The sequence below is a fragment of the Camelus bactrianus genome, chromosome 33 (assembly GCF_048773025.1).
Source record: "Camelus bactrianus isolate YW-2024 breed Bactrian camel chromosome 33, ASM4877302v1, whole genome shotgun sequence".
In the NCBI taxonomy this organism is placed as follows: domain Eukaryota; kingdom Metazoa; phylum Chordata; class Mammalia; order Artiodactyla; family Camelidae; genus Camelus; species Camelus bactrianus.
The window spans coordinates 8,300,513-8,324,637 of NC_133571.1; the positions used below are offsets into that span (position 1 = coordinate 8,300,513).

Sequence of the window (24,125 nt, forward strand, 5' to 3'; positions counted from 1 at the left end):
CCATCCGCTGTAAGCAGACAAGAGTGAAACACTCATCCCAGTTCTTCCTTAAGTGCTGGTTAGAGGTTGCCTTCCGCATCTGTAAGGAAGAGCCTTATGTTAGTCGACTAGGGCCGCTGTGACAGAGCGCCAAAGACAGGCGGCCTCAACAGCAAAGTCTGCTTTCTCACAGTTCTGGAGGCTGGAAGGCCAGGATCCAGCTGCCGTCAGGGTGAGGACTCTGCCCCTGGCTTGTAGGTGGCCACCTTCTTGCTGTGTCCTCGCACTGCCTTTCCTCTGCACACGCAGGGAGAGAGATCTTTGCGGTGTCAGCCTCTTCGTAGAGGGACACCAGTCCTACTGGATTAGGGCCCCACCCTTATGACCTCATATAACCTTAATTACCTCCTTTAAGGCCTTGTTTCCAAATACAGTCACACCAGGTATGAAGGCTTCAGCGTGGATGGGAGTGGGGGCAGGGGCCAAATTTTGTCCATAACAAGCATATTCCCACTGGAGCAATAGAGATCTTTCCCATCAGAGAGAACACTGCTTTCATTGTCATGGCTCTGTAAAGCATAAAGGCAGAAAAAGAGATTCAAGACAATAAACATGTGATCTAAAAAGTCATTACAGCTAGCAGGCATGATCACGGTTCACTGCCACTCTTAAAGAAACTGGTAATATCTGCTTGTCTGGGATATTAATCAACCATCTATTTATTATAATGCCGGATTCTTTAGTCAGCTGTTCAGTGCTGTTTAGGCTCTTTGACTATTTATACCCTAACTTGTGCCAAAAAAGATGTCGATCACCCCTTCAGTGATTGCTGGAACCCTAAAACGCAGACCCCTCGATCCACCACTCTTTTTGCTGTGAAGTGGTCGTCACAATAAAATGTGTCCTTTCTCTGTCCTTACCAAGTTCACAATAAGTTGCAGACCAGGTTGGAATATGAATATGGAATATGGAATATGTGTTTAAGGAAAAGGCTTGGTCTGGCCCAAGCACGGTCCTGCCATTTAAAAAGCCACAGCTGATAAGAGAGTGAAAAGCAACACCACATTGTAGTGACCGAGTTGGTATCTCATGTCCAGTACAGCATCTTCAGGTAATAATGCTTTGTCCTAATAAGAAGGAACAGTCTAATAAATTTGGGAAACAGAAATCAAAGTTCAGCTTTATCCTCTGATTGAAAAGCCAATGATAAGCATAAGAAGAATATCAAATATACTTCATTAGGAAGTTTAAATGTTACATTGTGGCTGAAAAAAATCAATTTGAATGGCTAATGCTTGAAAGGGAAAAAAAAATGTTTAATCTCAAAAGTGGCCCAGGATGTAGGCCTGAGGAATGATGATGTGAGAAAAGCTATTTCTGTGTCATGTTCAGAATAGCACATAATGTATTTTTTTTCCACTTTCACCATCCACATGATACCAACCCTTTGCTATTACTGTTTTATTCTTTATCTCATGCAGTGTATCTAATGCTGTTAATGTTGGAATAAAAAGTGTATTCTGAGTATATTCAAAGTATAGTCAAATATAAAGTGTATTTCTGACCTATCCCCCCATTATTGAAAAGCATCAGCCTTAAATTTTAACTGGGAACCATTAGATACTGTCGGAGAACAAAATTGTGTATTCATTTTGCAGTCTAATTCCTGTGTTAAATTATTGTGATTTTAAGACTTTAGAAGGAAGGAGAAAGGAGGAATTCACATAACTGTGTGAAGGGCTCTACAATTTGCCTGACTTCACTGTGGAGTAGATTTTAATGTCTTTTTTTGGAGGTGAAGAATATAAAATTCAGAGAGGTTAAGTGACCTGAGTAAGTTCACACAGTACGTTGATGGAGCCAGGAATCAAACCGAGGTCTAGGGAAAGGAAAAGCTAGAATCATACCGTTCTGTTTCTTTTCATTTGAATTTAAAACTCACCATCTTATATCCCTTGAAGTGATGATGGCAGAAAAAAATAGGCCATTCCTCTGCCTTTTAGAAACTAGTATGATGATTGTTCCCTCAGATGTCTTGCAGTGTCTGCGATGTTCAAAAGGCATCTAATAAATTAGTCTGCTTGTTTTGAAAAGATGGAGAGGAAAGGATTATTCAACGGTTACATCTTCAAAATCGACCCTTGCCAGTTGTCGTAAAGGAAGGTTCTTTTAAATGACATTTAAAAAAAAAAAAAACTTGTAATACTTGTTTACTTAGAGTTTTGTAACAAAGGAGACACGAAGGATGGACTTTCTCTAGTAGGTTAACTTCAGGAACATGGCTTGCTCAGCAGTAGGGTGGCAATAGGCTGTGTTCAGTCTGTGCATCTCCTTCAAAGAAGGTCATTCCTGTCCCCCCAAGTGACCACCGCTTCTCTCTCCTTCCTCTTCACACACACCACTGCCGATAAAGACCCGCCATCTCACCTCCACCCCCCTCCCCCCAAAAATGCAGGTGGATAGCACGTATGGCAGTGTGCTTTGTGTTACAGTTAATGTTTCTCTCTCTCTGATTTAATTTTTGAGCTCCTAGAGAGGCAGGGACTTTTCCATTCTTTGTATCTTTCCAGAGTAATACATTTTAAGGATATAGACAATATTTGTTTGTTGAAAACAAAAGAGCAGCCGTAGATTGCTTACAACGACCAGCTTTCTTGTCATTTGCGTGAAAGTTACACATCTCATCGTGGAACAGGAACAGAATCCTGTACCACCCATCTCAGAATAATTGAGACTGCTTCAGGTGGATACCTGTGCTGTGTACCTATTTCATCACATCTTTCCTGGAGTATCCAGCAAATCCCTATTTATCCTTTCATTGCACCAGGAAGAATTATTTTCTTTTAAGAATTTTGTACCTTTATATAGAAAGTACTAATGTTCCCCAACTTTCTCTTCTTGCCATGTCTGCAGGCACAGACCGTGGGGCTCCCAGTGACCGTGCACCCCCCGAACGTGCGGCTGATGCGATCTGCCCTCCTCCCACAGGCACCCAACGTGGACGCCTTCGCGTTTCCCGCGTCCGGCTGTCAGGCGGAAGCAGCGTTCATGGAGGAAGAGTGTGTCGACACCCCAAAGGTACAGCTGTGTTAAGAGGCTCCGAGCTTGCAGGTTGGCTGGAGACTTCAGCCTGGTCCAGAGACGCTGTACTTCAGCTTTGCTGAACTTTGTCATTTCGTCAGGTCGCTCAAGAGGGTGTTTTTGTGCAGAAGATCTGAGAAAAGCATCCAGGGCTTACAGTCGGCTGTGTTCAGCGTGTCGTCATTACGAGTTTTATGTAACTTGTCAGACCTCATGTGTGCTTTTCAGCATCCTTCGTTCTCTTTCCTTAACCAGTTCCTTCTCTCAAGCTGCTCGGTGCCTCATAGGTTTTGACTTTTTTAAAAAATCGGCTGTAATTCTGAAAACAAAGATACAACTATTGTGCTGAATTGGGCTTTGCCCCTGTGATTATGGCCTCTCTCCTGCTGCACGTGCTGCAGCTATAAAATGAGGGGCCATCTTTTTTTGATCAGCTAAACATCTTTTTTGGTCCTGTTTGAACATACTTACAGGAGAGCAGTCTATTCTGGTGTGTCGCATAAAGTTGGCTTTTAGTATGTGGAAGATGACGGCTTCTCTCATTTAGTGGATATTTGTGTAACTTCGAGTTTGTGTTTTATATACTTAGCATCAAGAGGTATTCAGAGGATCATATTAATGGGCAGGTCCTAGAGGGTTTTAAAATAGATTCTGTCCCTTACTAGCTGTTGTGCACTCGGGCAGAGGGACTTCACATCTTTGGACGTCCGCTTTCTCTTGTGTAAAATAAGAATACCAGCTCTATGAGGCTTGTGAGGACTGAGAGGCTGTGTGTGAGGTTCTGAGCAGATCGTAGACACTCAATAAATATCGGTTTCCTGTCTTTTTAGCCTCTTTGGGTAATAAAAAGATGACTCAGACGTTAATTCTGCCTCAGAGTTTGTAGTCTAGCAGAAGGGGCACGGTGCATAACTGGAGACAGCGTGCCAGGTCCTGAATAGATCGATAAATGTGATCGGTCCCTTAAAGAGATATAAACCACAGGGCTGCGCGATTAGAAGGGGCGGGGCAGTTGCTTTGAGCTTGTTTGATCAGGAATGTCTGGGTGATCTGCCAGAGCTGGGAATTGAGAGGTGGCTGGATGGCACCCAGGGGGTGATATCTCAGTGGACGGAAAGGCCTGGCCAACAGCGGACATCGGGAAAGCCCGGGTCCAGCTAAGTCAGAGCAGTAGGGCAGTGCGCCCAGGAAGAGGGCACGTGAAGGGGGATTGTACAGAATGAAGACAGTAGCTGAGCTCTGGATGGCAGGTCGGGGGCTGCACTCTTTCTCTAGGCTGGGCTTTTCAACGTGGGAACGTGTTTCAGGATCATCGAGCCAGTTTTTCCAAATGGACTTCTCCAAGGTGGTAGGAAACAGTTGCAGATTTTTTTTTTAATTATAAAATATACATTTATTTTATTTTTTAATTTTTATTTTTTTCCAGTTTTATTATGTAGAATTATTACAGTTCGACTGCACATACACATTATATTGCATGAAGATTTTTTGATAAAGAAGCACTGTGATCCCTGTTGTGCCTCAGAAATGAGCCTGGAAGGGCACATGGCCTGCATTGGTGGAGAGGGGAGAGACTGAGGACAAGGACAGTAGAAGGTTAGAGCAAGGTGACGAGGACAGCAGAAGGCGGGGAGATGATGAGGGCCTGCCCTGGGACAGTGCTCATGAAACTGGAGAGGCGGGGCTGACGTAAAAGGGACTGAACAGAGAAAACTGATAGACCGTGAGGGTCCAGAGGAAAGAAGTCCAAACCGCTAACAGTGCTTTGAGCCAAGATGACGGGAGGGTGACACAGGCCACCTTCTGACCTCGGGAGCTCTGGAGGTAGGGCTGGTGCAGAAGTGCAGTGACGAGTTAGCTGGAGCGTAGTCAAGGCGGCCTGACGCTCAGCTGCGTAAGCAGGTGTTAAGCCAAGTGGCTGACCATGAGGAGCTCGTGTCCCTGCCCCTGAGGACGAGGCCACTCCCTGTGGACAGTGGTTCTTCTGTCCCTGGTTGCCAAGCATGTTCAGTAACATCACATACTGCTATTACATTCCCACCCAGAAATTTAGACACAAATTGGGGCAACATCATTCACTTATTTTTAAAATCTAATTCCCTTGAAAAAAAAATTAAATGCAGTCTGCTAAAAGCTTGGCTGTGAGGGCACCAGGCCCGAAACCCAGATTGGGCTCTGTCTGCCGTATTATATAGGGCAAGCTATTTTTAAAGCTTGTGATTGTTACCGTCACTAGGAAACAGACAGGAAATGAATGATTTTGTGAAAGATACAGACAGTAGCTAGATGGCCTATTTGCATTCGTAGGAAGAGCAGTGCCACGCTGGAACTGGCCACCCACACTGGCAGGGCCACCTTGGCACTTAGCCAGGCTCCAGACACCTGCTGGTCTTACTTGTGGACCGTTTCATGTATGTCAGCAATACCGTCCATCCCTCCCTCGCACCTCTTTCTCTGGGGCCCGTAATTAACACACACGCACGAAACTGTCAGACAGAGATACCGGCCCTTTGTTGTTCGTATCGCTTCATATGCACTTACTCCGACGCCCGTTTGCTGTTTTCTAAAAGGTGCTGCGTGACTGCACGTGTTGCCCAGTCATTTCAGCTCTCAGCTGGTGGCAGGAATTGTGCCCCTCAGAGTTTTCACCTCTCCTTCCCTCCCAAAAGTCTTCAACTTAAAACTGTCAGTAAAATCCCTTAGGGAGTCTGCACTGAAACATCGCTTTGGGATTGCTCCCAAAAATAGCACCTTTCTGAGACAGCGACCCAACTGTGAGCAGTAACCGAGCAGCACAGAGCCCGTATGTGGGCAGATGCAAGCCCTGTAGGGCCAGTCTTTCTCTTTTGAGAGTTTCTTTGGGAATAATGGACTTTACACACACACACACACCAGTCACTTTAACATTTATTAGAGATTATAATAAAAGGATTTTCCAAGTTACCATCTTCATAGCTGGATAGCCGAAGGGAACTGTGAGGCTAAACTATGAAAATGCAAGTGTAGACGTTGTGTTCCGTGTCTACTGGCATCTTTCATACCTTTTTTGCATTATAAAGGTAGTACACATAAGAGATGGTCTAAAAAGGACATTCATCGAAAACTGGTAATCGTGTTAACCGCTAAGACTTTGTAAAGGGGAGAAATTGTACTTCTACTTCTGAATTTGAATTTTTTAATTTGTAATTGAAAAATGTAAAACCAGTCAGAATCATACATGGAAAATTCAGAGAGGGATAAAGCAAAAAGTTAATGTATCCATAATCCCCCTACCCAAAGGTAAGCCATTGTGGCATGTCTCCTTAGAGTGGGTTCTAGATGGATGGATAGACAGATGGGTGGGTGGATGAAGACAGAGTGACTCAGGACGTACGTAGACTTGTTAAAACAAAATTGTATTGTATTAGATGTAATTTTGTACCTTGCTTTTATAAGATCATGAGCATTTTTCCCATACCATAAAAGCATGAGTTATATTTAACAACTGCCTAGTATATTAGCTTAGATGTACCCTTATTTACCTACTTTCCTGTCTTTGGACATCAAGTACTTTAAATTTTTTTGCTTCCTCATATATGCTTCAGGTGAATATCCTTGTGTCTAGATTTTCGACTATACCTTCATTTCCTTAGGATAAATTTCTAGAGCTGGCATTACCCACTTCTTTGCTTCCTCATCTGGTGGTCTATTTTAATTTGCCTCAAGATAGTAAAAATGTTTTAAAAGAAACTGTTGTTTTATACTCATGCTTTTAAAATTTTTTATTGTTATAAAGCATTCTTTTTGGTCAAGAAGTAATGGTAATATAGACATACAGTGTTTTAGTTAATCCTCCCAGATGACTTTACTCCCTTTTCATAAGTGAGGAGAAAAAAAAGAGCTTTATAGACGCTAAGCCACTTGCCTAGTAAGTGGAGCTGAGGTTTGAGGCTCCTTAATACGTGCCAAACTCGCAGGCACTTAGGATACAAATTAAATACAGCACATTCCCAGCCTCCAGGCTCACTGGCTAGTCCTGTGTCAGTCTCTTTATTAGTCAGCTCAGGCCACCAAAGCGCCACAGGCTGGGTGGCTTAGACAACAGAAATTTATTTTCTTACCGTTTTTGGAGGCTAAAAGTCAGATAAGGTTGTGGTCAGTGTGATGTCTGGTGTGGACTGTCTTCCCGCTCTCATATCCTCCCATGGCCTCTCCTCTGCACTCCTGTCTAAGGAGAGAGAGCTTTCTAGTGCTTCTTCCTATAAGGACACTAACCTAATGGTTCAGGGCCCCGCCCTTATGACCTGATTTCATTACATGTCCTTAGGGGCTCCATCTCCAAATACAGCCACGCTGGGGGTCAGGGCTTCAATATATGAATTTAAGGGGAGACACACTCAGTCCATAACAGCCTATCAGTCTCCTGTGCTTGAATCTTGTATTTTTGGAGAGCTCAAGGGTGCTGGCAGTTAGCGGTGGAGCTTCTGAGAGTTTGACTTCTCCATGTATACCACCTATTGAATACGAAGTCTCGTATCGGAAGTGAAGGGGTCGGCTGAGCTGTAAGGAACGGCAAAAATAGTGTGTTGGAAGATGTGCATTTCATCCACGTTGTATTTGGAAGCCCTCTAGTTTGCGGTTAGCCTAGATTATTTCCTAGAGCAGAAGGACTCATTTCTAGCAGCTTAGGTCACAAAGGTAGATCAGCCCAATATTTCAGCCACAAAATCCTAGAGCTGAATTTGTTACAAGTCCCTGGGTAAGTTGTCCGGCAAGGGTGGCATGACTATCACCTGTTTTAGGAAGTGAACTCAGAGCTGAAAGTGTTCGCACCTGTAAACTCTGGATGGGCCGCAGGGCCGCCTTCTGTCTGTACTGCTTTACTCTGAATGGGCCACCACAGCGTTTTCAGTCACCATCTGAGAAGCCAGATCATTGTCACCCACCTGTCTCAGGGTGAAGCCAAACTCAGCAAACACTTTTAAACGTAAGATATAATTCTTCTTGTAGTCTAGATGAGGAGATACATTTATAAGCAGTTTAAGAAAAAAAATCACAAATTTAGGGGGACTGCAAGGTTTTTTGAGTACTCAGAAAAAAATGGTGACTTTACTAATGAAAAAAAGAACCTGGTTGTAAGGCTATACTGCAAGAAATAGCTGATAAAATTTTGACCGAGGCTATAAAACATAAAGATGCTTGGGAGATATTTACCTGATTACAGTCTTTTCTCTGTTGCTTTATCCATTTCTAAATCATCCTTGGCTAGTCTTAGAAAATTACATTAGTAAACAGTTAAGGAACATAGAGGTATGAATGTTAAGATCCCAAACCATTCTTTCTTACGAGAAAACTTGTAAGTGTGGTCAAAAAGGGAACACGTATCTGGGGAAGGGTCAAGGGAGCCTAAGAGTTGCCAGCCAGATTTCAGAGTTTTTGTTTCCCAGTGCTATGGGGAAGATTGGTCCGGGTCTAGGAAAAAAGCATTTGCCACTTCCTTTTAAATGACCACTTGTCACTTTAAAACCCTGTAGTGCGTTAGCCACCATGTCCGAGTAATAGCTTTGGCCGCAGGACAGTTTTTATGGAATAACCGTCCCCTCCCCCAAGCAAACAAAGATCTGAGTCACCCAAGTCTCCCTCTCCAAATAAAGGGCCTCGCAGCGCCTTCAGATCGGTTGCCATAAGAGGAAAGTTTCCTGTGTCTGGCCCAGGGATGTCCCACGTCACCTCTCACATACGAGAGCTTCTCCTGCTTCCAAGGGAAACAATAGCTCCGCGCAGTGTATTCCAGGTGAACGTCCTGCTGGCAACTCCGCATCTTACCCTGGCTGCTCCTGAGCAGCCATTCATAGGAGAAAACTGGATTGATCTCCACGGGGGACTAGTTAAGGTAATGAGGTAAATAATTGCCTCCTCGTTGGGGCTTTTCCCAGCCAGAAGAACTCACAACCACAGCTCCCCTCTGGGTGCTGTTTCTGCCCGCCATGAGGTGGTTTGCTTGGCAACTTGCAGGATGGCCAAGCTCTCACTCAGGAGCTGTGCTGAGCTCGTCCCTGCGGGATGGACACTCTGTGCTGCTGGAGGAGAGAGAAGTCAGTCCACTAGTGCTCATTAACCCCTGCTGGAATTTGGGGCCTGCGAGTCATTTGTTATTCTATAATGGAAGGCTTTGGCTGTTTGCTGTTTGATTTTTTTTTCCACTCCTTTTTGTGATATGTCTGCCTTTAAAGAATTCTTTTTTTTTTCCCATTCCTCAGGCACATAGAACCAACTAAAGACTAAATCAAACAGGCAGGTACTTAAATTATGAACATAAACGTATGTCTAGAGCCTTCCAATAGGTTCTGTGGTTGAAAATTAGAAGAATGCTGGCGACTGCTCTTTTTTCTTAGCTATGAGCCATGCAGTTGTTTTTGGGGTTTTTTTTTTTATCTCATCTTCGCCCTCTTCATTTCCCTTATTGAAAAAAAAAAAAAAAAACTGGCAGGCCTGAAGCTAATAGACCCTATTCATCTGGAAACCACTAAAAAAATTGTTTATTGTAATAAAGATGACTCAGAGAAACCTGGGAGGCAGTGCCAGCTTGGGTCATAAAGGGCTTCTGTCTCTAAGCACTGCAGCTGACTTCCCTCAGCTTCCCAGCTACAGGTTGTCATTAGTAACAAATGTGTACATCTTGAATATTACGCGTAATTTCCGACTTGCCACAGGTCTCGAATCTTTTTTCCTGTGTGGATGTTCCTGATGTCTCAGCAGAGCAGCCACTAACGGTCTCCTCCCGCCTCCCTCTCACGCTGGTGTTTAGGTGAATGGCTGTCTGCTGGACCCTGTGCCCCCTGTCCTGGCGAGGAAGGGGTGCCAGTCGTTGCCTGGCAACGTGATGGAGACCTCCATTGATGAGGGCGTGGAGACAGAAGGAGACGCCGAGGAAGACCCCAGTCAGGCCTTCGACGCCTTCCAGTCCACACGCAGTGGGCAGAGACGGCACACTCTGTCGGAAGTGACCAATCAGCTGGTGGTGATGCCTGGTTCAGGTACAGTAGGCAGTAAGCACCACGTTAAGTCTTCCCAGCGTCACCTCGTTCTCCAAGCTCCAAGAACTGGTAACAGTACCAACCGGTTCCCAGAATGTTGTCTGGGTCTTGTTCCCTCATGGACCACATTCAGCGGGCTGGAAGATCAGACCTGGTCAACAGCCACAAAGATTGAGATGGAATATCTCTGAGATGGCTCCTCTAACTCCCAGGACCCATCTGAGGGCTGTGACACTCATCGGCTCTCTGGCTCTTTTTGAGTGGCAGAGATCTTATGGGTACAGGTTCTGGAGTGTTTTCCCCACTAAATTTGAAGCTGATTAAATTGCCATATAAGAAGTTTCTGGAAAGATGTTTTGGCTGGAGATGAAGGACGTTGTGGCTGTGTTGTATGCTTTGTATCCTATGTTCCAAGAATATGCTATTTGTTGGTGGTGATAATGTGTTTTGTTTTGGTTTTTTTCTCTTAAAGGGAAAATTTTCTCTGTGGGTGACAACCCCTCCCTTGACAGTGTGGACTCTGAATATGACATGGGGTCTGTTCAGAGGGACCTGAATTTTCTGGAGGACAACCCTTCCCTCAAGGACATCATGTTAGCCAATCAGCCCTCACCCCGCATGACGTCTCCCTTCGTGAGCCTGAGACCTGCCAACCCAGCCATGCAGGCTCTGAGCTCCCAGAAACGAGAGGCTCACAATAGGTCTCCAGTGAGCTTCAGAGAGGGCCGCCGGGCGTCAGACACCTCCCTCACCCAAGGTGACTGCGGCTTTCTCTGCTGGCTCTCACAGCCCTTACGCTGCTAGGACTTGACAGGCTTTGCTGCCGTGTGAGTTCACACGCGTGGTCACTGAAAGGCCTTGTGTTTTATTTGAACATTGTTCTTTCTCTCAGGAATTGTAGCATTCAGACAGCATCTTCAGAATCTGGCTAGAACCAAAGGAATCCTAGAGTTGAACAAAGTGCAGTTGCTTTACGAGCAGATGGGATCCGAGGCCGACCCTACCTTGGCATCACCTGCTCCTCAGCTCCAAGCCCTTGCCAGCAGCTGCCCTCAGGTGGGTGCCCCGGGCCCTGGCCGCAGGGGCTCTGTGAGTACCTGGCAGGGCTTTGTCCTGAAGATGCATCATTTCACTCAGGACTTACTGCAGTCCTGGAGCAGACAGATGCTTTTGGAAAGCCCGCAGCCTGAAAGCTTTCCCTCTTGCAGCCCTCTGCCCCTGACGGGCCGGGTTAGGCCCGTCCACGCAGGCCCAGGTGATCCGCACCACGTGGAGGCCTAGACACTGGCCAGCTCTGCTCAGTTCACAGGACGGACTGAACGTGAACTCCCTCCCCCTCACGTGCACACACACACACACACACACACAGAAATTAAGAATAAGAATCTTGACACAAAATGAGAAGCTTGTTGCTGCTATTTTTGATGTGATATCACATCATTAAATCTTACTAAATGAATTATTGATGCTAAAAATACAAAATATTGCTGTCTATCTAATAAATTTCATTTGAGTCCGTTTCCAGTGCATCACGGACTTTGATGCCACATGAAGGTAATAACGTTCTGGTGACAGCAAGGGCCTTTGCTCCAGTACTGACTAGGTAATGGTTTACTACAGGAGATGCATGTGTACACGTTCTGCAAAGTGGTTAACCCTCAGCCTACCTACTGGCTATGTGAAGAGCTCTTGAGTACTCTGTCTTAGCAGAGCTGGAGTTCCTCTTGGACGTTCGCCCATGTGCTTCAACTAAGAATTGAAACTTTCTCCCCTAACGGACAACTGAAAATGTGTTCACCCCTTCTCCTCAGGAGGAAGTTTCTCAGCAGCAGAAAAGCATCTCTGCGCTGCCCAGCAGCCCACACCCTCAGCTCTGCCAGCGGCCCGGCCTGGAGGCCCAGTTCCTGCAGCACCGACTCCAGGTGGGAGCGCCCCACCCCCCCATTCCCACCCCGCCTCGCTTTGTGGCACCAGCTCACTGTGCTCATCCACGGTCTGCCTTTCTGCACAGTAGCAGCCTGTTGGGCTTGGTATTTTTTTAGGGTAGCTGCTTAATTCTTAATTCCTGATAGGCATCTAGGTCTGGAAACATGTTCAGACTTATCCTCATGCTCTGTGCTGGCAGCAGAAAAAGGTTTGTCCTCAGAGCCCAGGAAAGGGTACTGCCACTGAGCGGTAGGAAAGGGAACAATGGCTTCTTTGCTTCTGACGGTGTACATCTTGGTGAATAATAAATAAAATGAAAATTTCAGTCAGGAAGCATGTACTATCAACTCTCGCTCGGTGCCTGAAAATCCTTAACACCGAATACAACACAGATCCCATAAAGAATGGACTGTTTGTTCATTCAACAAGTGCTGTGGCCTCTGCTATAAATTTAATTCCACTTCCTCATTGTTTTCAGTCTCCATGAACCTCCCAGTCCTAGAAGACTTTTAGAAATGGAGAACTGACCTAGGTTAGACCCGAGAGAGCCCAGGCCTGCTGACTCAATACTGTTGGGCCAAAGGCTTTGCCAGAGTCTCAGTGAGCACGTGGCATTCTCCTCACTCTGTGGCTCACGTGGCTTCGAACTCCAGGCAGAAGTTCGGTCTAATGACTGCGTCCTGGATGACACACGTCATGCTTGTATTTCTTCTGCTCTTCCAGAAGCCCAGCCTTCTGTCAAAAGCCCAGAACACCTGCCAGCTTTATTGTAAAGAACCACCACGGAGCCTTGAACAGCAGCTGCAAGAACACAGGTGAGAGATGGTCTTGAGCCACAGAAGTCACTCTCTTTGTGGGAACTTAAGCCGGGTAGGTTGTCCTTTTCCCTACAATTTGCCTCTACCAGGAACATAGGTTTCAGTACGCTGGTGTGCATGTTCCACTGTCCGTGGAGTACGGGCCTGTCAGGGGACAGCAGCCCTAAATGTGCTTTGTTCTCCTTTTCTTCCAGTGTTTCCCCTTTGGGTTATGAATAGACCTAAGCTTTCAGAATCCCCGACCTAATGCGGTTTAAGTGGGTTATACTGGAGAGAAGGCGTCCATCCTCCCCTGCAGTAACTCGTGCCCTCAGGCCTCACTAGTAGAAGCATCTTGGCCAAGATAGAATTACCCTAATCCATCAACCTGCAGACACTCACAGAGGCCAAGGTGTCACCCCCGCTTCGAAACACTCCGGACGGGAAATCAGCCTCTCGCTCCGTAGGGAGGAGAAACGCAAGAGTCTTAGAGAAAAAGAACTCCTGTCCACTGGGGCACTGAGGGATCAGCCAGAACCGGGGGACAAAAAGTAAGATTGTGTTTAAGAAACCAAACACAGTTGGCTCCTACCCCTGTTTGTTTGTTTTTTTTTTCTTCCCTCCTGCCGTGGGAAGCGGAGAAGTGGGGGGACTGACGCTAATGACTGGTACTGGATTTACGTTAAAATTGGCATCACTGAAGAAGATTTAAAATTCTTTCTTTTGGTGTTGCCGACTTAGACTCCAGCAGAAGCGGCTCCTCCTGCAGAAACAGTCTCAGCTGCAGGCATACTTTAATCAGATGCAGATAGCAGAGAGCTCGTACCCACAGCCCGGCCAGCAGCGGCCCCTCCCCGGCCAGGAGCCGCCCCCGCCGGCCCAGCCGCCCGCGCCGTTCAGCCGGACGCAGCCCCTGAGCCCCGTGCTGGAGCCCGCTGCCGGAGGGATGCAGTACAGCCCCTTCCTCGGTCAGTACCGGGAGATGCGGCTGCAGCCCCTGCCGTCCCCGCCGGGTCCCCGGGCCGCCCCTCCGCTGCCGCCCCCGCCGCCCCCGCCCCCGCCGCCGCCGCCGCCGCCGCCGCCCCCGCAGTCGGGAGCCGCCCCCGCGCCCCTGCGGTTCTCCTATCAGACTTGTGAGCTGCCGGGCGCCGCCTCCCCGGAGTCGGACTACCCCACGCCCTGCTCGTACCCCATGGATGGAGACCCGCAGAGCGGCCGCCTGGCAGCGCCAGACTGCCCCCAGAGCTCAGGACTGCAGGAAGCCCCCTCCAGCTACGATCCTCTAGCCCTCCCGGAGTTCCCCGGACTCTTCGATTGTGAAATGCTGGAGGCCGTGGACCCACAGCACAGCGGCTACGTCCTGGTAAATTAATCTCGGCGCAGGAAGTGAAGCGGGTCAAGTGAAGACAGCGTGTGTTATTTCTATTTTTATTCCAGCCTTTTCAATGTAAAGCTTATTTTCCTGCCCTCTCCCTAATGGGGTAAAAATCAAGTCGCCCAGCTGGAATTGGAGGGCCCGGCCGGGTGGATGTGGCTCCCCCCGGCTCTGTCCCACCACGGTTTCCGTGGCCAGTGCTGGAACAGTTGAAGGCTGGAGCTCGTGCCCTTAGGTCAGGTGGAGCAGGCGCTCGTCAGAGGCACCAGCAAATGTTTCTATAAGAAGACATCCAGCCCTAGGTTTTATGCAAAACTCCACCAATTTATTATCGAGGGAAATCTTGGTGAAAGCAGGAAAAAGAAAGTGTGCCATTACATATAGGCAAAAAAAAAAAAAAAGGCAATATAATATTTTTCACTGAAGCCAAGAACAGCATGTTGCTTAAAGGCAAATCAAGAATACATATTAAAGTTGATGCACAGGAAATAAAGGAAAGTTGTACTTTGCCAGTGAGTCGTAAGTTCTAAGCTGCTGATGCAAGTTGTCCCCAAGACCATTGCAAAGGGGTAGAGCGTGAGCCTTGTTTCCGGGGCCACTAAAGAACAGCTGGTACTGACCCCTGAGACTGGCGGTCGCCTCCATCTGAGAACAGGTGACACACCTCTTCAGCAGGTGCCCTGGGTTACAGTGTGTCCTCAGGGCTCCAGAGATGTCACCTGTGGAACCAAGGGCAGGAGACTGGAGAAACCATCAGGAGCACAGCCCTGGACCAGGGAAGATGGGCTTTTCCTGCGATCTTCTGTGGAGACTTCTAGTTTGGGGCAGTTGGTCTTTAGAGGACCTGGCGTCTCTTTTAAAATGTAATAACTACTTGGACTTTACACTAGATGTGGCTAGTCGTTTATCGAGCTTTGTATATTTGAACAGTTTCATATAGGGCTTAGGAATTTTAAGGACAAGAGAAATGAACTTCTATCACCCATGTGAAGTGGTTAGTGCTGTGCCTTCTCCCCCCAGATCATGCTTTAATTATTTCTTTTCTGTAGAAACCAAGTTTCCCACTTATGTCAATGCTAAATCCAAAGTCACTTCAGAGTTTGTTTTCCACCATGTGGGAATCACATCCTTAATTTCCTTAGGTTTTGACTTGTAATGAAATGTTCAAGTATTAACAGCAATATTCAAAAGACCACAGATGTGTTAACCATTTAAAGCAGGTCATCTGCCAAGCACGTGATATGACCAGTAAAACTGAGACCCTTACAGCTCAGTCGTCAGAGTAAGTGAAAAATAGATGCTACCGCTAGTGAACTGTCGGCCTAGAGGCAATGAGTATTCTGTCATTCGGACAGTAACATCCAAGTGTTACAAATTCAGTATTATTTACAAAGAGGACCGTTTCTGTCCTTTAGAATGGCGTGTCCTATCAGCAGATGAATGCATTAAGCACAAGGCATCTTCCTTAAAGCACAAAGAAGAGAGATACTACACTGATGCTGCATCTAGAACACCTTTAAGTTGCCTTTCCTCTTTGTAGTACGTGTCCAGGCAGGTGAGGAGAAGCGTGGAAGGTCTGAGGAGCTCTGTTCTGGCCCCTCTTGGCGCCAGGACGCTCCGCAGAGGCACTGCGCTTGGGGTCGGGCTCTGGGTGTGGGCGACAGTGGTGCGGAGGACGAGTGTTTTGTGACTTGACAACACGCAGTGAAAAATCCAGGAAGGAAGTAGGTTCCTTCTGCGGATTGTTTAATCCTCCTCGTGCTTAAGATTGATGATTCCGTGAAATAGACATCATTTCATTTAAGAGATCCTCTCATTAAGACCTCTAACCTTAGAGCTATAAAGCAGGGCTTGATTTGTTTAAACTGAAGGATGTTTTCCCAAAATAGTCTACAGAAGTGCTATAATATTTATGAAATTAAAATGCCTTCCAGATCGAAAACGGGGGCCACTCATTTCAGAGTCGCAAGAGTGGCATTTACAGATGGGCAGACACACCTGCCCCATGAGACAAGGCCATGAGCCGCTTAGCCCAGGACACCTGGGAGCTGCGGCAGGTCAGCTGGGCTGACAGACAAGAGGCAGCGGAGAGGCTGTTGGGAGGCTGAAGGCCCCAGAGGTAGACACCGGGGAGCGCGCGGCGGTGGCCAGGCCTGTCGGGAACTGACCGGCAGCAGGGCGGAAGCCCCCGGGGAGAGCATGGCCCGTCCTGCTGGACTGTGTTGTAAGTACCTGTTTGCTCTTCTCATTTGTTTCAAGCAGAAATCAATAAATTCCATAACAATCTGTATTTGCTGAAAGCTAGGCTGGTGAGAGGAGACTGGTTCTGTCGGTCAGTGAGGCATTTTGCCAGCCCTGCCTGATCAGCCCTGTTGCTCTGTCCCCTCACTGGTGACCTGTGCGTGTCTCCTCTCTTCACAAATACTAAAGTAACACTAAGAACGCTTAATACTCTTCTTTTTCTAAGAGGTACTTTGAGGTCATGACTTTCTTTCCAGTCTGTTTCACATTAGCAGCGTGAACACTACTGTATAATAACCATTAGCTTTATTGTCTTGTAAACCAGGCTCCTCTGAAGAGACTTCAGTGAGATGAACGAGAGGTAAAAATTTCATTCAGCAAAAAGTGCAATATGTGTGGTACTTTATTTTTTGTTTGTGCTTTTTTTTTTTTAATCCAGGGATATTAATCTCTGCTTTGGGAGAAATGCACTAGTCCTACAATTTCCAGGTGGGCAAGTGTCTCTCTAGGATTTACACACAGCTGATATGCTGGTCCCTGTAAGGCAAATAGAGCCCGTTAGCTCAGTAGAGAGGGTGGATGTTCCATCTGAAAACTCCTGGGGAGCTGCACTGAACACCCCCTGACGCCCCGCCACCATCTCTGTCCCCCCCAGGCCGGCACTGCCCTCTTGCTGCCTTGGGAACAGACGGGGCGGTAGAAGGTTCTCCACACCAGCCACCCTCCAGTCTCCACTGATGGGAAACTTCTGGGGCCCCCAGAGGAGGGCTAGGGGATGGGACTAAAGGACTCCTTTTCTGCACCAACTTTGCCTCCAAGGAAAGAGAAAATCAGAGTCCCTTTCTTCCCCAGAAATAAAGAACTTCCGCACGTGTGAGCTGTGTCCTGACTCAGTTAAGTAGGACTGACAGGAGGAACCTGGGGTCCAGGCTGAAGGCAGTCCTCGGCTCAGAGCAGTGGGGAGCCCTGTGCCCTGCCGGGGAGTGAGGAGACCACCTTGTGGGAATGTCACCCTCCAAGCCGACTCAAGGCTCCTGCAGAAGGGACTCATGGTGGCACTGGCCTCTCCCTCTCTGTCCCCACACTGTCATTAGGACCCGAAAGGGAGGATTCTCAGAGCAAAGAATTCTACCTAATTGTTAGAGTCGGGAAGAGGGTGTATTCTCAGCTGGAGAGTGACGGGTGGCCAGCCAGGAGCTGAAGGCAGGTGGAAAGCAGAGGCCTCCACTCTAGTGGGCCGGGGGTCCAGGGGTATGGCAGTCAGAGCAGCCCGTCAGGGGTGGGCAGTTCACACGTGGACGTGATGAAATGCGCAGTTTCCTTTGCAGGGTCCTCCCATCTCCAGGCAAGCCCCAGGTACTTAAATACTGGGTTCTGTGTTGAGGTCAGAATTTCCAGCTCTAGACTACATGTCAAGACCTGTGAGCAGCTTCACCTAAGCTCCCTGTTGGCTTAAGGAAAATCACACTCTGGATAATCTTTCACATTCCTCCTCTTTGGAGACAATACGTAGGGTCACTGGACAGCACGGGGCCCAGGAAACAGCTGCGGAGTCCCCGTGCCGGGGCTGACCTTGGCTGCGTCCCTACCCCTAACTGGGCTGCCTCTACCGCCGCCTCGGAAGCCACCCGAGCTGCTCTGTCCCTCTGTACTGAGACATCAGAGGTGAAAACTGGGGGACGGGTAGTAAGTTGGAGTCATGGAGAGGCAGGGGTCTTTGATCACTTTGTTGCTTCAGGAAATGTTTACAGAACTCATCCTGAGTGATGTGTGACAGACGAGAGTAACACCACCTGCCTCTCTAAACTTGACAAATCCAGTTCTAACAAATTGATGGATCCCTTCTGACCAGTTCAGCAGTATGGTCCTCCCTGGCCTGTATCCCTGGCCTCACACGGCCCCTCACATCTTTGTTTTACTGTTATTCCCCAGTAACCGTTGTCCTGGCTGACTCCAGGAGACTCACAGCCGCCCCAGTTAGACCATCTTATGTCCACATCTCACCTGCGCAATTTTCAACACACTTGGCAGAACTGGGCACCTGCTGGTGCGTAGATGGAGAAACATACAGCAGCGCTGCCCACAGCCAGTGGTAGGTTTGGTGGTTCCTGTCCAGATAATCAGCTTGTCTGTCCAAAAGGAGCAGTAGCTTCTCTTTGCGCATTAATTTACCAAGAATTTTCACAAGTAATCTCTTCTAATCCTCCCAACAATACTATGAAATCAGCTGAGCAGAGAGTCCTCATTTTCCACAGCTGAGGAAACCCAAGCTCTGGGAAGGTTACGTGACCTCTCCAAGCACACAGGGCTCACGCGTGGCCGAGCCGGACAAGCTCTGGGGTTTTCTGGCTTCTCACTCCACTCTCCTCCCTCCTCGGTAGCAGTTGACCCTTTTCATGAGCAAACAGCTGTATAAACAAAGCCCCCATCTTGGCCAAGCACTGACTGGATGTGACACTGTCCCCGAAACCTTATTCCCGCTTGACAGCTGCCCGGCTTTGGGGGAAGAGGTGCCCTCCAGGTGACAACTGTAGTTGTCCAGGTGGCCCCGCATGAACAAGGCTAAGGGAGAGACAGACCCCACAGATCTTTCCAGTGTCCAATGTACCACAGAAGCTTAGGTTCACATCAAAGATGTGTCGTTTCTCCAAGTTACACAATATCGTAATTTCCCACAGAAGTCTATGATGGCGGGACACACCCTTCCTTAACTGCCAATGGCTTTGGCCGCCACTGCAGGCCAGCGACTCAACCTCAAGAAAGGGGGCTGCGCAGAGAATTATCAGGAACTCAGCCCAGTCCTGAGGGGGGGTCATGAAGTTTCTTTACCATTAAGGCCCATCAAGCAGAAGTGTTACCAGACACTCATAGGGTTAAGAAAATAACATCCTTTGATCGAATACTTTTGTCTTTTCAGAGGCAAAGTGGGTGGATAGGGAGGAGCTTTAAAAATAGAAGTACAAAATAACATCCTGGAAAAAAACGTGACCCCAGATTGGGAGAACGTTACATTAGCAAATGCAGATAACTGGGACTTGCCACTGGCTGTGTGATGCCTATCTGTTCACGATTTGCTCAGTCAAGGAAATTCATGTGGTGATGCCTTTCCACTACTGATGGTGAAAGAAACCTGCCTCCACCGAAATCTCTGAAGGGAAAAGAACCAGAAAAGGAGGTTTGCTTCTCTTCGGGGACTGCAGTTTAGGAAATAAAAGTGATACAGAGATATTTGCACTTTGTAGAAAGGGCAAGATTATTTGCTTATTTCTGAAGGGAGGAGGGTGGTCTCTGCTGGATATCTGGTTTGTGAAAGAGTTACTTTCGATAAAGTTAATCTAATTGTAGTTATTTTTCCTGTGTGCTTTTTTTTTTCAGTTACCAAGAAAAAATGGTGAGTTCAATAGCTTTGGTATTTTGAGTGCAAATCATAATAGCTCCAATGTGAAAAAATCAAAATGTAACCTGTCACTCAATGTTAGAAAATTGCCTAAAATGCAGTTTAATAAATGATCTTTGTATCAAACGGTAATTTAAATGGGGTAATTTTCTGCAAGGAAAATGTACTGTTTTTACGTTTCCAACCCTCTTGAACTAAAATAAAAACAACTTGTTTTCTAAGAGCCTGGGTGATGTGAATGTCAGGCGGAGGATGGGGCCTCTCCCTCGTCGGGCCTCGGGTGGAATTTTGAAACTATGGAAGGTGGCTGTGTTCCCTGAGCTCTGGGGCTCATTTCAGGCTCCAGAAAAGGACAGTGGATAATATGTTCTCATTGACGTCAGCAGGGTAAATAATACCTTGCTCTGAAATCGCCCGAGCACACAGGAGCTGCAGATCGCTGACGGAAGCAGCGCTGACCGCAGCTTGCACACGGGCAGGGCCCGGGCTGCGAGCACGTGGCCGGGCTCCCCGGGGTTACAGGGGGAGTCGGGCAAGGAAGGGCCTCCGCAGCAGGAGGAGGAGGGCAGGCGGGCACCTGGGGCTCCCTGACGACAGCTGCAGGGCAAGGGGTGTGAATGGGGGCGGCCATAAGGACACTGGCACTTACTCACGATGGCACATCCTCTCTGGGACCTGCAAAAGGCTTCAACGCCGCGCATGCGCACAGTCTAGCCCCACCCAGGGAAAGGCACCCGCCCAGTGCCTTCAGGTGCCGGAGAAGCCGTTTCCTGAGGTATTTGTGGTCACGCTCATACCTTCACGACTTGTTTTAGTGCCAGACCCTGAGTGAAAGGGCAGCATTAAATCCTACTTTCTGGCAGCAAGTTGAACAAAGATTTGGTTTCACTCAAACCATTCCAGTTGAGCCCATGCTATATGAGTTCCCAAACTGGGACCGTCAGCTGGCTGCGGGCGGCGGTGGAAGGCCTGGAAGGCACAGCCAAGGGCAAGAAGAAAGCAGAGCCTTCCCCGTCGACTTGTCCTGCTGCCCCAGCACCAGTTACAGGCGCTCAGTCCTGACTGCTACTATCTCTGCTCGGCTACCCGAGAATTCAGTAATGCTGTTTCAATTGCTGTTTTTTTTTTTGTTGTTGTTGTTTTTTAAGGAAGGCCCTCAATTTCACTAACGATGTTTTGCAAACTTTCCCCTTTCCCACCAAATTTCTCCATCATTTTTATATTGTATTGCCAAGAACAACCCCAGTGTCCAGGGCACAGGCAAAAATAACAGACCTGCCAGCTGAGACTGGCCAGAACTTTAGCAGCCAGTCAGTCAAGCCCTTGACCTTCACGTTCTCCAGAACATGCTTCAGTTTGGTGCCCTTCGTGAGCCATAGGCCTGGCACAGGGTGGAGGAGAAGAATGGGGCAAGGGCGACCTGAGCTCCAGCCCTGGGGCCTCCACCGGCAGCTCTGGGAACTAGAATTGCCAACAGCACCCACACTTCCAAAGCATGCCGCGTCTGTAATGGCTCTCACCGGGGCCCACCTCCATCACCACAAGTCAGGGCCCTGCCCGAGGCTCTGTTCTCAGCCATCTGCATCTTTCTACCCAACTAGTTCTTAAATTGGGGTTGCACAGATCCCTCTGACATGCTGATAAAAGCTTTGGATCCTCTTCCAGGGAAACACGTACAGAGACATACAACTTTATATGGGTAATTTCAAGGGGAGGGGTTAGTTCCCGGCACCCCCTAAGGCCCATTTAGGGGGTTAGAGGGGCTTCTAACCCCTGATTTAGAGCATTAGGTTCTCCATCTGCAACCCCTTACGTTCTCCAGTCACAGTTCTTGTAGGGCTCTCCCGGCTGAGTGTTCCCATCCCTCCCTGGGTGCATCCAGGTAAGGAGAGAGCCCTCTGCTCCACCCACAGGCCCAGAGCACCGTGGGAGGAAGTTCTGGGCTGTGAGCACTAAACCCTGGGTGCCCCACAGTGACAAAGTAAATGTCACCTGCACAGGCTACAGCTGCTCTGCCCTTCTCATTTGGGTCCCAGCCAATGATGTCACTTCAAAGAAATGACAAGGCTGAGCAGCCCTGCTGGGACAGAACACTACGCATGGCTCATCCTTTGCAGTGTCCTTTGGGAGACAGATGTTGGTCTTGACTGAAGTGAAGGAGCTGGACCCTCATCTCAGACACCAGCTGTCATTGGCATACTTGGTCCCACCCAGGCATGAAGCCATGGCTACAATCACTGAGGCCAAACCTGAAAGCCAGGTCAGGCAGTCGGGAGCTTGCTGTGTGCCTCCAGCCATTCAACTAAGGAGCCTTCCTGCTACAGATGTCCTGACCCACCAATGCAGCTGAATTCCTCTGGACTGATAGCTGCAAATACCCCGAGGGAGCGTGGATACCTCCCTTTGTATACATTTCTAGGGGATCTTCCTAGGCACACTGACTGAGAGCTGGTCTGAAGCCCTGGCGAAGCAGGTGCAGGGCTGAGCCACAAAGCAAGGAGCCCAGATGCAGGCAGGGAGACACTGCACCAGGGGCAGCAGACACCCCCTTCAGCTGAGCCCCTAAGAGCCGGCTGTGCAGACAGCTCAGAATGTCTGGGCCCTGAAGAAAGAGGCACTGGGGATCTGGCCTCTCAAAGGGAAAACTGAGTGGCTCTGCCCATCGGGCAGGTCTGAGAGCTTCTGACTTAGTCTCCTCACTCCCCAGAGGAAGGAATAATGGGCCTGAGATGCCAAAAGGGGCCTGAGAACCCTGACTCATAAATCCATTGACCAGGCCAGGACCACCCGCACAGTTAGGGAGTGGGACGCGACCTGAGGCAAATCCCCCAAGGCCTTTCCTAGAAGCAGGCAGGGACTCTTCCGTCTGGGCCCACTGGAACTGCCCTCTGGTCACTAAAGAAGCCCAAATGTTTAGCAAGATTCCTGTGCCAGCAAAGAGAGGGCCAAAGGGCAAGCAGGCAGTTAGAGGAGGCCCCAGAGACAAAAGGGCTGGGCAAGGAGGGCTTGGCCAGAAGCAAGTCTGGAGCCCTGCTCCCCACGCCGACTCCCCCGGGAGCAGCCACCCCGGCCAGAAAGGTCCTCCGGGCAGGGTGGAGCCAACCCTTCTCTGCCAGGGACAGCCCGGAGGCAGCAGGGAACCTCTGGCCGAGTCCTCGGCCCCTGGCACTACTCCCAGCCCTGCCACCACCCTGGGCAAATCACTGCAAAGGCTCATTATCCCCAGTGGTAACTTGTTAGACTAGCTGACTTAACTAAGGCTTCACTGTGAGCCTTTTACAAATGCAGCCTGGCCTAGCCCTGCCCTCTTACAAGAGAGTGCCCAGGAGACTCCCCAGCAACCTTTGGCGTCTATGAAATCTCTTCACAGGTTTCATGGGGGATGCCCTATTCTGAGCTCCTGCTTCAGGTTCAGAACCAAGAATTTTGCCAGGGATTTCTTCATTTTCAGTGATGAGATCTGGGCAGCACCAGCCATGGGTGCCACAGATAAGAGAACAATCATGAGAATCCACGTCCCACCTAGGGGACCTTTTTCATCCATACGTCCCACCTAGATCTTTTTCATCCATCTCCAACTTTTAGGCCAAGCTCCAGGGTGAAGGGCTGGAGGGCCAGGAGTCTTCATCTGCAGAGACAGCTGCTCCGTCCCCATGGTGGGGACGGTGCCCGGAGGCAGAGCCTGAGGATGCTGCTCCACCTGGCTGGGAGCGGTCTGCTGCTGACCTCCCCTCAGCCGGACTGGACTCGGGCCTTCTCCAGTCTTTCTGGGTCCCAGAGAGCTAATCCTTCAGCCCTGAGGTCGGCCCTTAAGGAGCTCTTACCCTTCAGCATCCACAGCCAAGCTCCTTCAATGTGTCCTGGAGACCCTCAGCCCCACTAGCCTGCTCTCACAGGGACAAAGATAAGACAAGCAGCCCCTCCTCCCCCAGAACCCTGGCTCCCGGGGGAGCCGAGGTTTCTGAGCCAAGATCAGCCCCAGCTCGGGCTAGACGGAACTGCCTGGATCACCAGCAAGTGCTGGTTTAGACCCTGGAGGAAAGACAGATGCCAGAAGGCAGAGGCCAGAGATCCTAGGGGTCAAAAGTTTGGGGAGAATAAGGAAAACTGAGAAAACCAGAAGTCAAAAGAAGGGTAGAAGGAGCAGGGGGTGCAGAAGGTGGGATCTCAGCAGAGACCCGGGGCGCAGGGGCCAGGCTCTGGCCAGTGCTGTGCGGGACAGACTGTCAGGACAGAGAAGAGGAAGAGGAGGGTACGTTCGGTGCGGCGGAGCCTGCAACCAGTATGTACAATGCTTCACTTGATTCCAGTCT

General features: G+C 48.8%; 2 protein-coding genes across 5 annotated transcripts in view; one reads left to right on the plus strand and one right to left on the minus strand.

Annotated features, from left to right (window-relative positions):
- Positions 1-20,035, plus strand: part of SIK2 (salt inducible kinase 2) — a 113,917-nt gene extending 93,882 nt beyond the window's left edge. The window contains exons 9-15 of one of the 3 annotated variants that reach the window (XM_074356937.1): positions 2,968-3,057; positions 9,848-10,076; positions 10,549-10,833; positions 10,969-11,132; positions 11,888-11,998; positions 12,726-12,817; positions 13,541-20,035. In XM_074356937.1, the coding sequence (XP_074213038.1) occupies positions 2,968-3,057; positions 9,848-10,076; positions 10,549-10,833; positions 10,969-11,132; positions 11,888-11,998; positions 12,726-12,817; positions 13,541-14,171 (1,602 nt within the window). In that variant the 3' untranslated portion in view covers positions 14,172-20,035. Of the gene's footprint in view, positions 1-2,892; positions 3,058-9,847; positions 10,077-10,548; positions 10,834-10,968; positions 11,133-11,887; positions 11,999-12,725; positions 12,818-13,014; positions 13,351-13,540 lie in introns of those variants that run through there. The other 2 variants (XM_074356936.1, XM_074356938.1) reach the window with 2 other exon arrangements.
- The window catches only part of PPP2R1B (protein phosphatase 2 scaffold subunit Abeta), a 34,956-nt gene continuing 27,631 nt past the window's right edge, over positions 16,801-24,125 (minus strand). Inside the window, exons 16-17 of one of the 2 annotated variants that reach the window (XM_074356940.1) lie at positions 17,984-18,061; positions 16,801-16,952 (exon numbers count right to left, since the gene is read on the minus strand). In XM_074356940.1, coding sequence (XP_074213041.1) covers positions 16,860-16,952; positions 17,984-18,061 — 171 coding nt within the window. In that variant the 3' untranslated portion in view covers positions 16,801-16,859. Of the gene's footprint in view, positions 16,953-17,983; positions 18,088-24,125 lie in introns of those variants that run through there. The other variant, XM_074356941.1, reaches the window with a different exon arrangement.